This window comes from Trachypithecus francoisi, unplaced genomic scaffold, assembly GCF_009764315.1.
Source record: "Trachypithecus francoisi isolate TF-2019V2 unplaced genomic scaffold, Tfra_2.0 Lachesis_group2, whole genome shotgun sequence".
NCBI classification, from domain to species: Eukaryota; Metazoa; Chordata; class Mammalia; order Primates; family Cercopithecidae; genus Trachypithecus; species Trachypithecus francoisi.
The window spans coordinates 121,564,842-121,577,292 of NW_022681465.1; the positions used below are offsets into that span (position 1 = coordinate 121,564,842).

Consider the following 12,451-nt stretch of genomic DNA (forward strand, 5'->3'; position numbering starts at 1 on the left):
GGCTTTGAGAGCCCAGCTCTCTAGTGATGAAACATGTGGGAAGATCCACAAAGCCCAGCAAACGAGGAGTGACCAGAGGAATTGAGTTACAGTTCCTCCCTAGAACATCTTCCTGCCTTTCTGATGTGATCACTTTGCGCAAACAGTAGGAAATGTTCAGAAGAGCTGTTACAAGGCCGTGATTAAGAGGTCAGGCCTGGTTCTTAATTCCAACTTCAACAAGTCCTCTCTGTGGGACGTGGGCAGGTTCTAAAACCTCAGTTTCTTTATCTGTAAAGTGCAAATAATAATAATGCCTGCTTTGTAAGTAGGATTAGGGGAAACAGTAATTTAGGTAGCGTGCTTGGAATGATGCTAGTTTCATGGTGAGTATCCAATAGATGGAGCTGTAGTTGTCTTTCTTACCTTAGAAAGCAGCTGATTCTCCCATGTTGTGATGGTGTTTGTGCAGTTCCTCTGGAATTCTCTCCTTTCTTCCTTAGGAGAGCATTTTCTCAATGTTGTTCTTTATCTTTCTCCAAATACAAAGACAAATCTAAGGGGGAAAAAAATCTTCAAACTGGGTCCCAGATACTCAGCTTCTTGTCAATTCTCATTAGGGTTTAAAAGCTCAGTCTCCCGCATATGCCCAAATATAAAGCAATGCCTTCCATTCCTAATTCGAGGAACCAAAAAAAACATGTGGGTGGACCTGGTTGAATATATAAACTTTTAGGGATGGCAATAAACTAGGCAAAGGCCCGCTTATTCAATGTATTAGCTCAGTTGTGCAATGTAGAAGTAAACAGAAAATTACTTACAATTTTATAATAATATTCATTTAGAAACATCGCTTTTCTCCATATACACATTGCAATGGAGTAAACAGCTTTACTCCGTTTTTTGCCACACATAAGGAGGCCGAGGAGGGAAGATTGCATGAGGCCAGGAATTCAAGGCTGCAGTGAGATACAATTGCACCACTACACCTCATCTCTAAAAAATAAAATAAAATAATTTAAAAATGTTTGGAAACTTTTTAAAGTGTCTGCTCCACAGAGCCACATTTTTCATTGTACAGTTTAGTTTTTCAGACCTTACTCCTCTCTTCCATCTGACTGCCCTGAGATCCACCACTTTTTGCTTCCACATCTGAGGCTGTCGCTGGAAACAAGGTCTCCATCCCATTTGCATGACATGAGCACAGTCGGGATTTGTATTCATTCTGTGGGTGTGTGTATATTCGTGCTCTCCACAAAAGAACCACTCAGCATTGCTTTTTCAAGCCAAGCTTTAAAAGGCTTATTTGCCATGACATCCAGCACTTGTAATTTGAGGTCATACCCCGAGGAAGAATTGCTAAATCTGTGTAAAATGTTTCTGACTCCTTTTCTTACAGATTCTGTCAGATTATCTCTTTAAGAATTCTAAACCCATGTTGTTGAGGTGGTTTTAGGCTAATGTACATTCCCCAAACATTTCTTTGCTGTTCAAAATAAAGCAATTGAGAGAGTTCTCGGTAAAAATGAGGCACTTTGCAAGAGCTCAATACAAAAGGCAACTCCCTCTTCTCTAGGGGGTAATTTTGAGAAGGATAGGAAAAAAAAGTGTTCTATGTAAGCCTCTGTACAACCACGGGAGCCATTTGCTGAGGGCCTATGCGTGCGAGTGGTTCTCATGTGCTCTCCACCTCCTCCTCATCCTCCCAGGGGATGAAACGAGGCCCAACAAGTGCAAGAGGCAGACCATGTCAGCTTGTGACAGAGCAGGGATGGAACCCAAGTCTGCTGGGCTCAGCCCACTCCCTCCCTGCTGCCGACTTGACCTATTCTACTTACATGAAGCCAAGTGCTGGGCTCTGATTGTACGAAATCAGACAAGCCAGGACCCCGTGTTCAAGGAGCTCCCAGGCCTGCTGGGGTGAGAGTGGAGGCAGCAAGGATGGAAGTGCACAGAGGCAAGGGTGGCCAGGCCTATGGGCATACAGGCAAGGGAGGCTGAGTTCTGGGGAAGTAGGAAGGAGGGGCTGTTCAAGTAAAATTCTGAAGGACAAAGCCATGTCTGCAGCAAAGATCTGAGTCTGGAAGAGCAGAGGGTGTTTGGGAAGCCGTGGCAAGCACAGGGCAGGGTAGTAAGAGATCATCAGTGACCCATCAGGTGGCCCCTGTGGATCATGCTCAGGAGTCTAGATACCTTCAGGAGACTCTCTGCTTGGACACGGGGAAGGATTCGGACACTTCATTTCATGCCGTTTTTCCAGCTGCAACTCCCAGATCCAGCCTCTCCCTCCCTTATGGCGCGATGTAACACCGTGTCTTGTCCATCTCCCCAGCTTCTTCCAAATCAGGCACAAACTTTCTGAAGAGTTCCAGCAAGCAGAGGCGAAGGCTGTACTCATATTTGTTTGTCTGTAGAAGTGATTCCCTGCCCCCCACCCCAACACCGGCATCAAGTCTTATACACATGCACGCAGTGAGAGAGAGCTAACCAAAAGGACACGTGAGTAAGCAGACAGTCAGACGCAAACCCACAGACACAATCACACAACAGAAACATGCACGTAATAAGCAAATAACTATAAGATGCCCAGAGGAACACTCAACAGACCCAGACACAAAAACACACCCACATTTATACAGAAGCACACAGGTGGGCTCTCTCTCCCTCTCTCTCACGCACACACACTCACACTCACTTGCAAAATATACAGTAGAAACTGGACCAAGGAATCCTCCCAACTTCTCCACCTATCCGTTTCCATGACGCTCTTCCACCTTACCCTAGCCTTTCTTCTTCCAACAGAAAATTTCCCCCGCCATCCTCACACCTGACTCTTCACACCTTTCTGGAAATGATGGTGCAGGCATCCTATATGCCTCTGGGAGAGGAGGGGTCATTCTGAGCTGGGACACCCCAGGTGGAATTGAAGTGGGATAGAAAGTGTGGTTTTCCCATAGAAATACAGCTTGACCCCCAGATCTGGAGAATCCGGACTTTGCCCTCCTGGAGCTGGGTGGGCAGCATTAGAGGCTCTCCCAGGGCTCGGCAAAATGTACATTTTGGGGAATGTACGTTAGCCTTGGGAGAAATTACTCCCAAGCTTGAGTAATTTCTGGGGCCACGGCTTCACACTGATCCCAGGGGACATGGCTGAACGACCACAAGCAAGCTGGTCAAACTGATAATTGGTCAAAATGATGATTGGTTGGAAATGAAAATCCTTGTTTCCTATTTGTCAGCTACTACTATTTTTTTTTTTTTTCTTTTTTGAGAAGGAGTCTCACTCTGTTGTCTAAGCTGGAGTGCAATGGTGCAGTCTTGGCTCACTGCAACCTCCGCCTCCTGTGTTCAAACGATTCTCCTGCTTCAGCCTCGTGAGTAGCTGGGAATACAGGCACACGCCACCATGTCCAGCTAATTTTTGTATTAACCCTAACTCTAACCCTAACCCGCCGGGGGGCGTGGCCTGGCGGCCGCTGGGGACAAAAATCACGCTGGGTGTGGCCTGGCGGCCGCCGGGAGACCACTTCTTGGAAGGAGATTCATCCCCCGCAGGTGGGGCCGAACCCTAACCCTAACCCTAACCCTAACCCGCCGGGGGGCGTGGCCTGGCGGCCGCTGAGGGCAAAAATCACGCTGGGCGTGGCCTGGCAGCCGCCGGGAACCCACTTCACGGAAGGAGATTCATCCCCCGCCGATGGGGCCCAACCCTGACCCTGACCCTAAACCTCACCTTCACCCTCACCCTCTCCCTCACCCTAACCCGCTGTGGGCCCAGATCGTGGTGGGCGTGGCCTGGCGGCCACCTATCTGGTCTGGACTGGTCTGGTTTGATCCGGTCTGGTCCGGTCTTTTCTGGTTTGATCTGGTCTGGTCTGGTTTGGTCTCTTCTGGTCTGGTTTGGTCTAGTTTGATCCGGTCTGCTCTGGTTTGATCCGGTCTGGTCCGGTCTGGTCTGGTTTGATCCGGTCTGGTCAGGTCTGGTCTGGTTTGATCCGGTCTGGTCTGTTTTGATGCGGTCTGGACTGGTTTGATCTGGTTTGATCTGGTCTGGTCTGGTTTGATCTGGTTTGATCTGGTCTGGTCTGGTTTGATCCGGTCTGGTCTGGTTTGATCCGATCTGGTCTGGTTTTGTCCGGTTTGATCTGGTCTGGTCCGGTCTGGTCTGGTTTAATCCGGTCTGGTCTGGTTTGATCTGGTTTCATCTGGTCTGGTCTAGTTTGATCTGGTCTGGTCCGGTGTGGTCTTCTTTGTTCCGGACTGGTCTGGTTTGATCTCGTTTGATCTGGTCTGGTCTGGTTTGATCTGGTCTGGTCTGGTCTGGTTTGATCCGGTCTGGTCCGGTTTGATCTGGTTTAATCCAGTCTGGTCTTTTTTGATCCGGTCTGGTCTGGTCTGGTTTGATCTGGTTTGATCCGGTCTGGTCTGGTCTGGTCTGGTTTGATGTGGTTTGATCTGGTCTGATCTAGTTTGATCTGGTCTGGTCTGGTCTGTTCTTGTTTGGTCCGGTGTGGCCTGGTCTGGTCTGGTTTGATCCGGTCTGCTCTGGTGTGATCCGGTCAGGTCTGGTTTGGTCCGGTCTGGTCTGTTGTGAGCCGGTCTGGTCTAGTTTGATCCGGTCTGGTCTGTTCTGGTCTGGTTTGATCCAGTCTAGTCTGGTTTCATCTGGTTTGATCCAGTCTGGTCTTTTTGATCCGGTCTGGTCCGGTCTGGTCTGGTTTGATCTGGTCTGCTCTGGTCTGATCTGGTTTGATCCGGTCTGGTCTGGTTTGATCCGGTTTGATCCAGTTTGAACCGGTCTGGTCTGGTCTGATCCGGTTTGATCCGGTCTGGTCTGGTTTGATCCGATTTGATCCGGTTTGATCCGGTCTGGTGTGGTTTGATCCGGTGTGATCCGGTTTGATCCGGTCCGATCCAGTTTGATCTGGTTTGATCCGGTTTGATCCGGTCTGGACTGGCTTGATCTGGTTTGATCCTGTCCGATCTGGTTTGATCCAGTTTGATCCGGTCCGATCCGGTCTGGTCTGGTTTGATCCGGTTTGGTCTGGTTTGAGCCGGTTTATGTTGCCCAGGCTGGTCTTGAACTCCTGGGCTCAAGCAATTCTTTCAACTCGGCCTCCCAAAGTGCTGGGATTACAGGCGTACCTGAAAAAATTTTTGAGCTTTGTCTTTTGGTTTATTTCCTAAGGCAAATATAATGCACTCTCATCTCAGAAACAGTAAAATAGAAAGAAAGCAAAATAAGCAAAGGGAGCCCCCACAGTCCCACTTCGCTCTCCACTCACTTGCAGTCCTTTGATATGGATGTCACTGTGCGTGCCTTTTTTTTTTTTTTTTGGTGAGATGAAATTTACTCTTATTGCCCAGGCTGGAGTGCAATGGAGCGATATCGGCTCACTGCATCCTCTGCCTCCCAGGCAAGCGATTCTCCTGCCTCAGCCTCCTGAGTACCTGGGATTACAGGCATGTGCCACCACGCCCGGCTAATTTTGTATTTTTAGTAGAGACTGGGTTTCACCGTGTTGCGCAGGCTGATCTCGAACTCCTGACCTCAGGGGGTCTGCCCGCCTCCGCCTCCCAAAATGTTGGGATTACTGGAGTGAGCCACTGTGCTTGGCCAGGATGTCACCATGCCCTTTTATTGTAGACACAGTGCTTTTCAAAAATGAGCTCATGCTGGCCAGGTGCAGTGGCTCATGCCTGTAATCCCAGCACTTTGGGAGGCCAAGGTGGGTGGATCCCAAGGTCAGGAGTTCGAGACCAGCCTGGCCAACATGGTGAAACCCCATCTCTACTAAAAATACAAAAATTAGCTGGGCATGGTGGCAGGCGCCTGTAGTCCCAGCTACTTGGGAGGCTGAGGCAGGAGAATTGCTTGAACCTGCAAGCGGAGGTTGTAGTGAGCTGAGATCGCACCTCTGCACTCCTGCCTGGGCAACAGGGCAAGACTCTGTCTCAAAAAAGAAGAAAAAAAAATGAGCTCATGCTATATATACTATTTTGTGAGACTCCATAATTCACTTACATCACCTTAGTAGGAGAGGTTGTCTCAAGCATTTTCTCTTTTCTTGGCCATTTAAGTTGTTTTCTTATTAATGAAGAGTTACTGTGTCCTAAGATTTCCCATTACAATAAGAGCAAGAAAAAATTATTGAAAATAAATTCAGGCTGGGCGCGGTGGCTCATGCCTGTAATCCCAGCACTTTGGGAGGCCGAGGTGGGCATATCACGAGGTCAGGAGATCGAGACCATCCTGACTAACACAGTGAAACCTCATCTCTACCAGAAATACAAAAAAAATTAGCCAAGCGTGGTGGCGGGCACCTGTAGTCCCAGCTACTTGGGAGGCTGAGGCGGGAGAATGGTGTGAACCCAGGAGGCAGAGCTTGCAATGAGCTGAGATTGTGCCACTGCACTCCAGCCTGGGCGGCAGAGTGAGACTCTGTCTAAAACAAAAAAATAAATAAATAAAATAAAATCAATTCAAACTACAACTGAAAGACAATAGAAAATCTCTGGGAAAAAAATGGAAATGCTTTGCATAGAGGAAGACTAATCTGCAGGGTTTCCAATGCTCACTACTGGGGGTGTTGTTTTTCAGTGGTAGTTTTGCTGTAGTTAAGTTGTTCTTAGCTTTCTTCCAAATTGCATGTTTGTTCGAATTCACTTTGGTCAAGTAGTTTTTTGGCTAACTCACATAAGCATTAATTTAAAATGACCAGTATTTATTTACCTTTGAATATGTGTGCTCTAGCCCTAGTCCAAGTCTTATTTTAATGAATCCTCCCAGTAATAGCGGAGCAAGGTCCTGGTAGCCTTTCCCATCTGATGGAAATGGACTCAGAGAGTCGGGGGGAGGAAATCATAACCCAAAGTCACCTGGCTGGGAAGTGGCAGAGGCTTGAGTTTGAGCCCAGACCATCCTGGATGCATCTGGGTCCTTGCCATTGTCCCTGGCCTCTCCCTCTCCTGTGAACCTTAATTGCTAGTAAGGGAAAGATAATAGCAGGCTTATAATAAAATCTTTACTGACTCTAAAACCTTTTTCTTCTTCGGCTACAAGAGATATCCAGAAGCGTAACTTCAGTTTCTGAATTTAGCAACTAATTTGTCTATATTAAAAAGGTCTTTATAGGAGAAGCCGGCAGGACTGGGCGCGTGGGTGGGGATCAGAAGCCGGTTGTCGTGAGAGGTTTTCTTGCTCTAGGGAGAATCTTCAGTCAATCACTATATCAACAGACACAGATGTTTCCCTTTCTTCATATGATGAAGATCAGGGATCCAAACTTATTCGAAGAGGCAAAGAGGCCCATTCGTACCCACTGGAATGACAGGTTTTGCAGCAATTGTTGCATATGGATTACACACATTGAAGAGCAGGGGAAATACTAAAATGTCCCTTCATCTGATTCACATGCATGTGGCAGCCCAAGGCTGTGTTGTAGGAGCAATGACTGTTGTTATGGGCTATTCCATGTATCAGGAATTCTGGGCAAAACCTAAGCCTTTAAAGAAGAGATGCTGTCTTGGTCTTGCTGGAGGAGCTTGCTTTAGTTAGACGTCTCATTATTGAAGTTACGTATGATCGTTGAAAATAAACTAATTTGTATGGGTTTAGATGGTAATACGGCATTTTGAATATTGGCTTGCTTTCTTGCAGGCTTGATTTGCCTGGTAACCGAATTACTAGTGATTAGTTTACTAACTAGGTCATTCAAGGGAGTCAAGTTAACTTAAAAGAAACATGTCACCTAAATGCACTTGATGGTGTTGAAATGTCCACCTTCTTAATTGTTAAGATGAACTTGGTTCTAAAGAAGATAATAAGCCAACCCTGTAGTACCCCCAGTTTGCTGCAGAATCTCACCTCTTTTGGATGTTATATAAGCATCCTATTTGCCCCAGTTAATGTAACTTTTTTTTACCTGTTTTGTGGACTGGCTGGCTCTTTAAGAACTCTGTCCCAAAAGTGTGTGGAATATAACTGGTAAAGCTTCCCACAACTGACAATATATACGTGTGTGTTTAAACCAAATCTAGAAAGCTTACAATAGAGTTGCATAATAGCAGTATTTATTAAAGAATCACAATTGTAAACGTGAGAATAACTTACAGATTCTAGTTTAGTTCTTTGGTAATTGCAAACTATATTTTTGCTGCTGTTATATTACAATAACTTTGAAATGTCGTCTTGAAATAGAAATATGTATTTTAAGCGCTCATGCAAAGGTAAATGAACACTTTTTAAGTGTGTGCATTGCTTATTTTTCCATAAAAATTGTAAATATTAAACTGAACACCTATAATGGATTTTATTAATGACTTATGAAGAAGTTGGTTTGGTCAGACAGTATACCCAAACTTCTATATACTACAGAATGCTATTTCACTTGTGAAATTCTCTTGTCTAACCTGAATTTACATTCCATGGTGATAACATGGTATATGTATTGTTATTAAAGTAAATAACTGGCCGGGCGCGGTGGTCCACGCCTGTAATCCCAGCACTTTGGGAGGCCAAGGTGGGCGGATGACCTGAGGTCAGGAGTTCGAGTTCAGCCTGGCCAACATGGTGAAACCCCATCTCTACTAAAAATACAAAAATTAGCTGGGCATGGTGGCAGGCGCCTGTAGTCCCAGCTACTTGGGAGGCTGAGGCAGGAGAATTGCTTGAACCTGCAAGCGGAGGTTGTAGTGAGCTGAGATCGCACCTCTGCACTCCTGCCTGGGCAACAGGGCAAGACTCTGTCTCAAAAAAGAAGAAAAAAAAATGAGCTCATGCTATATATACTATTTTGTGAGACTCCATAATTCACTTACATCACCTTAGTAGGAGAGGTTGTCTCAAGCATTTTCTCTTTTCTTGGCCATTTAAGTTGTTTTCTTATTAATGAAGAGTTACTGTGTCCTAAGATTTCCCATTACAATAAGAGCAAGAAAAAATTATTGAAAATAAATTCAGGCTGGGCGCGGTGGCTCATGCCTGTAATCCCAGCACTTTGGGAGGCCGAGGTGGGCATATCACGAGGTCAGGAGATCGAGACCATCCTGACTAACACAGTGAAACCTCATCTCTACCAGAAATACAAAAAAAATTAGCCAAGCGTGGTGGCGGGCACCTGTAGTCCCAGCTACTTGGGAGGCTGAGGCGGGAGAATGGTGTGAACCCAGGAGGCAGAGCTTGCAATGAGCTGAGATTGTGCCACTGCACTCCAGCCTGGGCGGCAGAGTGAGACTCTGTCTAAAACAAAAAAATAAATAAATAAAATAAAATCAATTCAAACTACAACTGAAAGACAATAGAAAATCTCTGGGAAAAAAATGGAAATGCTTTGCATAGAGGAAGACTAATCTGCAGGGTTTCCAATGCTCACTACTGGGGGTGTTGTTTTTCAGTGGTAGTTTTGCTGTAGTTAAGTTGTTCTTAGCTTTCTTCCAAATTGCATGTTTGTTCGAATTCACTTTGGTCAAGTAGTTTTTTGGCTAACTCACATAAGCATTAATTAAAATGACCAGTATTTATTTACCTTTGAATATGTGTGCTCTAGCCCTAATCCAAGTCTTATTTTAATGAATCCTCCCAGTAATAGCGGAGCAAGGTCCTGGTAGCCTTTCCCATCTGATGGAAATGGACTCAGAGAGTCGGGGGGAGGAAATCATAACCCAAAGTCACCTGGCTGGGAAGTGGCAGAGGCTTGAGTTTGAGCCCAGACCATCCTGGATGCATCTGGGTCCTTGCCATTGTCCCTGGCCTCTCCCTCTCCTGTGAACCTTAATTGCTAGTAAGGGAAAGATAATAGCAGGCTTATAATAAAATCTTTACTGACTCTAAAACCTTTTTCTTCTTCGGCTACAAGAGATATCCAGAAGCGTAACTTCAGTTTCTGAATTTAGCAACTAATTTGTCTATATTAAAAAGGTCTTTATAGGAGAAGCCGGCAGGACTGGGCGCGTGGGTGGGGATCAGAAGCCGGTTGTCGTGAGAGGTTTTCTTGCTCTAGGGAGAATCTTCAGTCAATCACTATATCAACAGACACAGATGTTTCCCTTTCTTCATATGATGAAGATCAGGGATCCAAACTTATTCGAAGAGGCAAAGAGGCCCATTCGTACCCACTGGAATGACAGGTTTTGCAGCAATTGTTGCATATGGATTACACACATTGAAGAGCAGGGGAAATACTAAAATGTCCCTTCATCTGATTCACATGCATGTGGCAGCCCAAGGCTGTGTTGTAGGAGCAATGACTGTTGTTATGGGCTATTCCATGTATCAGGAATTCTGGGCAAAACCTAAGCCTTTAAAGAAGAGATGCTGTCTTGGTCTTGCTGGAGGAGCTTGCTTTAGTTAGACGTCTCATTATTGAAGTTACGTATGATCGTTGAAAATAAACTAATTTGTATGGGTTTAGATGGTAATACGGCATTTTGAATATTGGCTTGCTTTCTTGCAGGCTTGATTTGCCTGGTAACCGAATTACTAGTGATTAGTTTACTAACTAGGTCATTCAAGGGAGTCAAGTTAACTTAAAAGAAACATGTCACCTAAATGCACTTGATGGTGTTGAAATGTCCACCTTCTTAAATTGTTAAGATGAACTTGGTTCTAAAGAAGATAATAAGCCAACCCTGTAGTACCCCCAGTTTGCTGCAGAATCTCACCTCTTTTGGATGTTATATAAGCATCCTATTTGCCCCAGTTAATGTAACTTTTTTTTACCTGTTTTGTGGACTGGCTGGCTCTTTAAGAACTCTGTCCCAAAAGTGTGTGGAATATAACTGGTAAAGCTTCCCACAACTGACAATATATACGTGTGTGTTTAAACCAAATCTAGAAAGCTTACAATAGAGTTGCATAATAGCAGTATTTATTAAAGAATCACAATTGTAAACGTGAGAATAACTTACAGATTCTAGTTTAGTTCTTTGGTAATTGCAAACTATATTTTTGCTGCTGTTATATTACAATAACTTTGAAATGTCGTCTTGAAATAGAAATATGTATTTTAAGCGCTCATGCAAAGGTAAATGAACACTTTTTAAGTGTGTGCATTGCTTATTTTTCCATAAAAATTGTAAATATTAAACTGAACACCTATAATGGATTTTATTAATGACTTATGAAGAAGTTGGTTTGGTCAGACAGTATACCCAAACTTCTATATACTACAGAATGCTATTTCACTTGTGAAATTCTCTTGTCTAACCTGAATTTACATTCCATGGTGATAACATGGTATATGTATTGTTATTAAAGTAAATAACTGGCCGGGCGCGGTGGTCCACGCCTGTAATCCCAGCACTTTGGGAGGCCAAGGTGGGCGGATGACCTGAGGTCAGGAGTTCGAGTTCAGCCTGGCCAACATGGTGAAACCCTGTCTCTACTAAAAATACAAATACTAAAAAGAACATGGATATTTATATATATATATATAAAATACAAAAATTAGCCAGGTGTGGTGATGGGCATCTGTAGTCCCAGCTACTCGTGAGGCTGAGGCAGGAAAATTGCTTGAACCCGGGAGGCGGAGGTTGCAGTGAGCCACAATGGTGCCACTGCACTCCAGCCTGAGCGACAGAGCAAGACTCCGTCTCAAAAAACAACAACAAAAAAGTAAATGACCATATCAAAAAAAAAGGTCTTTATAGTAACGCTGTGGTGCTAGATAGAGTATGTTTTCATTTCCGTGCATTGTCTTGGTTTATAATGTGAACTGTCATGGGAAATAATAAAAAATTACATATTAATAAAAGGAGCAAGCAAGAAAAAAAGAACTCTCAAGTGCACCAGAACCATTCGTTGCCCCACAGGAAAGTTAGTTCAGATGTAAACTGGAAATCTGGGAAGACCAGCAGCCTGGCGGAATGCACCTCTAGAAAGGGAGTATACCATGGAGGCCAGGCAGGGCCATGGAGAACAACCTGTGCTAGGCCAGGAACCAGGACGCCTGAGCTCCAGCCCCAACGCAAGTCATTTCACATGGGTTTTATGGAATTTCTTGCTCACTTGTTTATTGGTTTATTGCACAAGCATGTGCTGGGTACAGCCTCTGGATCCATTTCTACGTTGGGTAGGGGGAACACTGAGATGCCAGGGGCACCCCACATGGCCCTGCCCACAAGGAGCCTGAGGTCTAGAACATAGACAAGCTGCAAACAATGAGTGCAGTATGATGTGCTTGCTGGACGCTGAAATTTATCCCTGAGGATACTGGAGTTTCATGAGAATTGTATAATTTATCATTTCTTTTGATGATAATAAAAACAACCTTTTAAGTATCATGAAGAAAAAAAGTCTTCTCTTTAGGAATTGTGAGGTTGTCCATGAGAGGGTGACAGTCTCTGCAAGGTTAGGGGCAAGGGAGCCGGGCATCAAGGAGAATTTCTCCACAGCAGTGACCAGCGCTTTTGAGCTGGGTCGGGCTGTGTGAGTTGGGACTTAGTGACTGGAGTGATAGGGAGAGAGGAACAG

The 12,451-nt window shown here is 44.9% G+C and overlaps 1 protein-coding gene across 1 annotated transcript; it reads left to right on the forward strand.

Annotated features, from left to right (window-relative positions):
* The first annotated feature begins 8,200 nt into the window (after positions 1 to 8,200).
* On the forward strand, positions 8,201 to 10,331 carry LOC117066095 (HIG1 domain family member 1A, mitochondrial-like). Its single transcript, XM_033181560.1, is given in 3 exon segments — positions 8,201 to 8,208; positions 9,981 to 10,078; positions 10,081 to 10,331. Coding segments are annotated over 3 exon segments (357 nt in total).
* Positions 10,332 to 12,451: the final 2,120 nt, after the last annotated feature.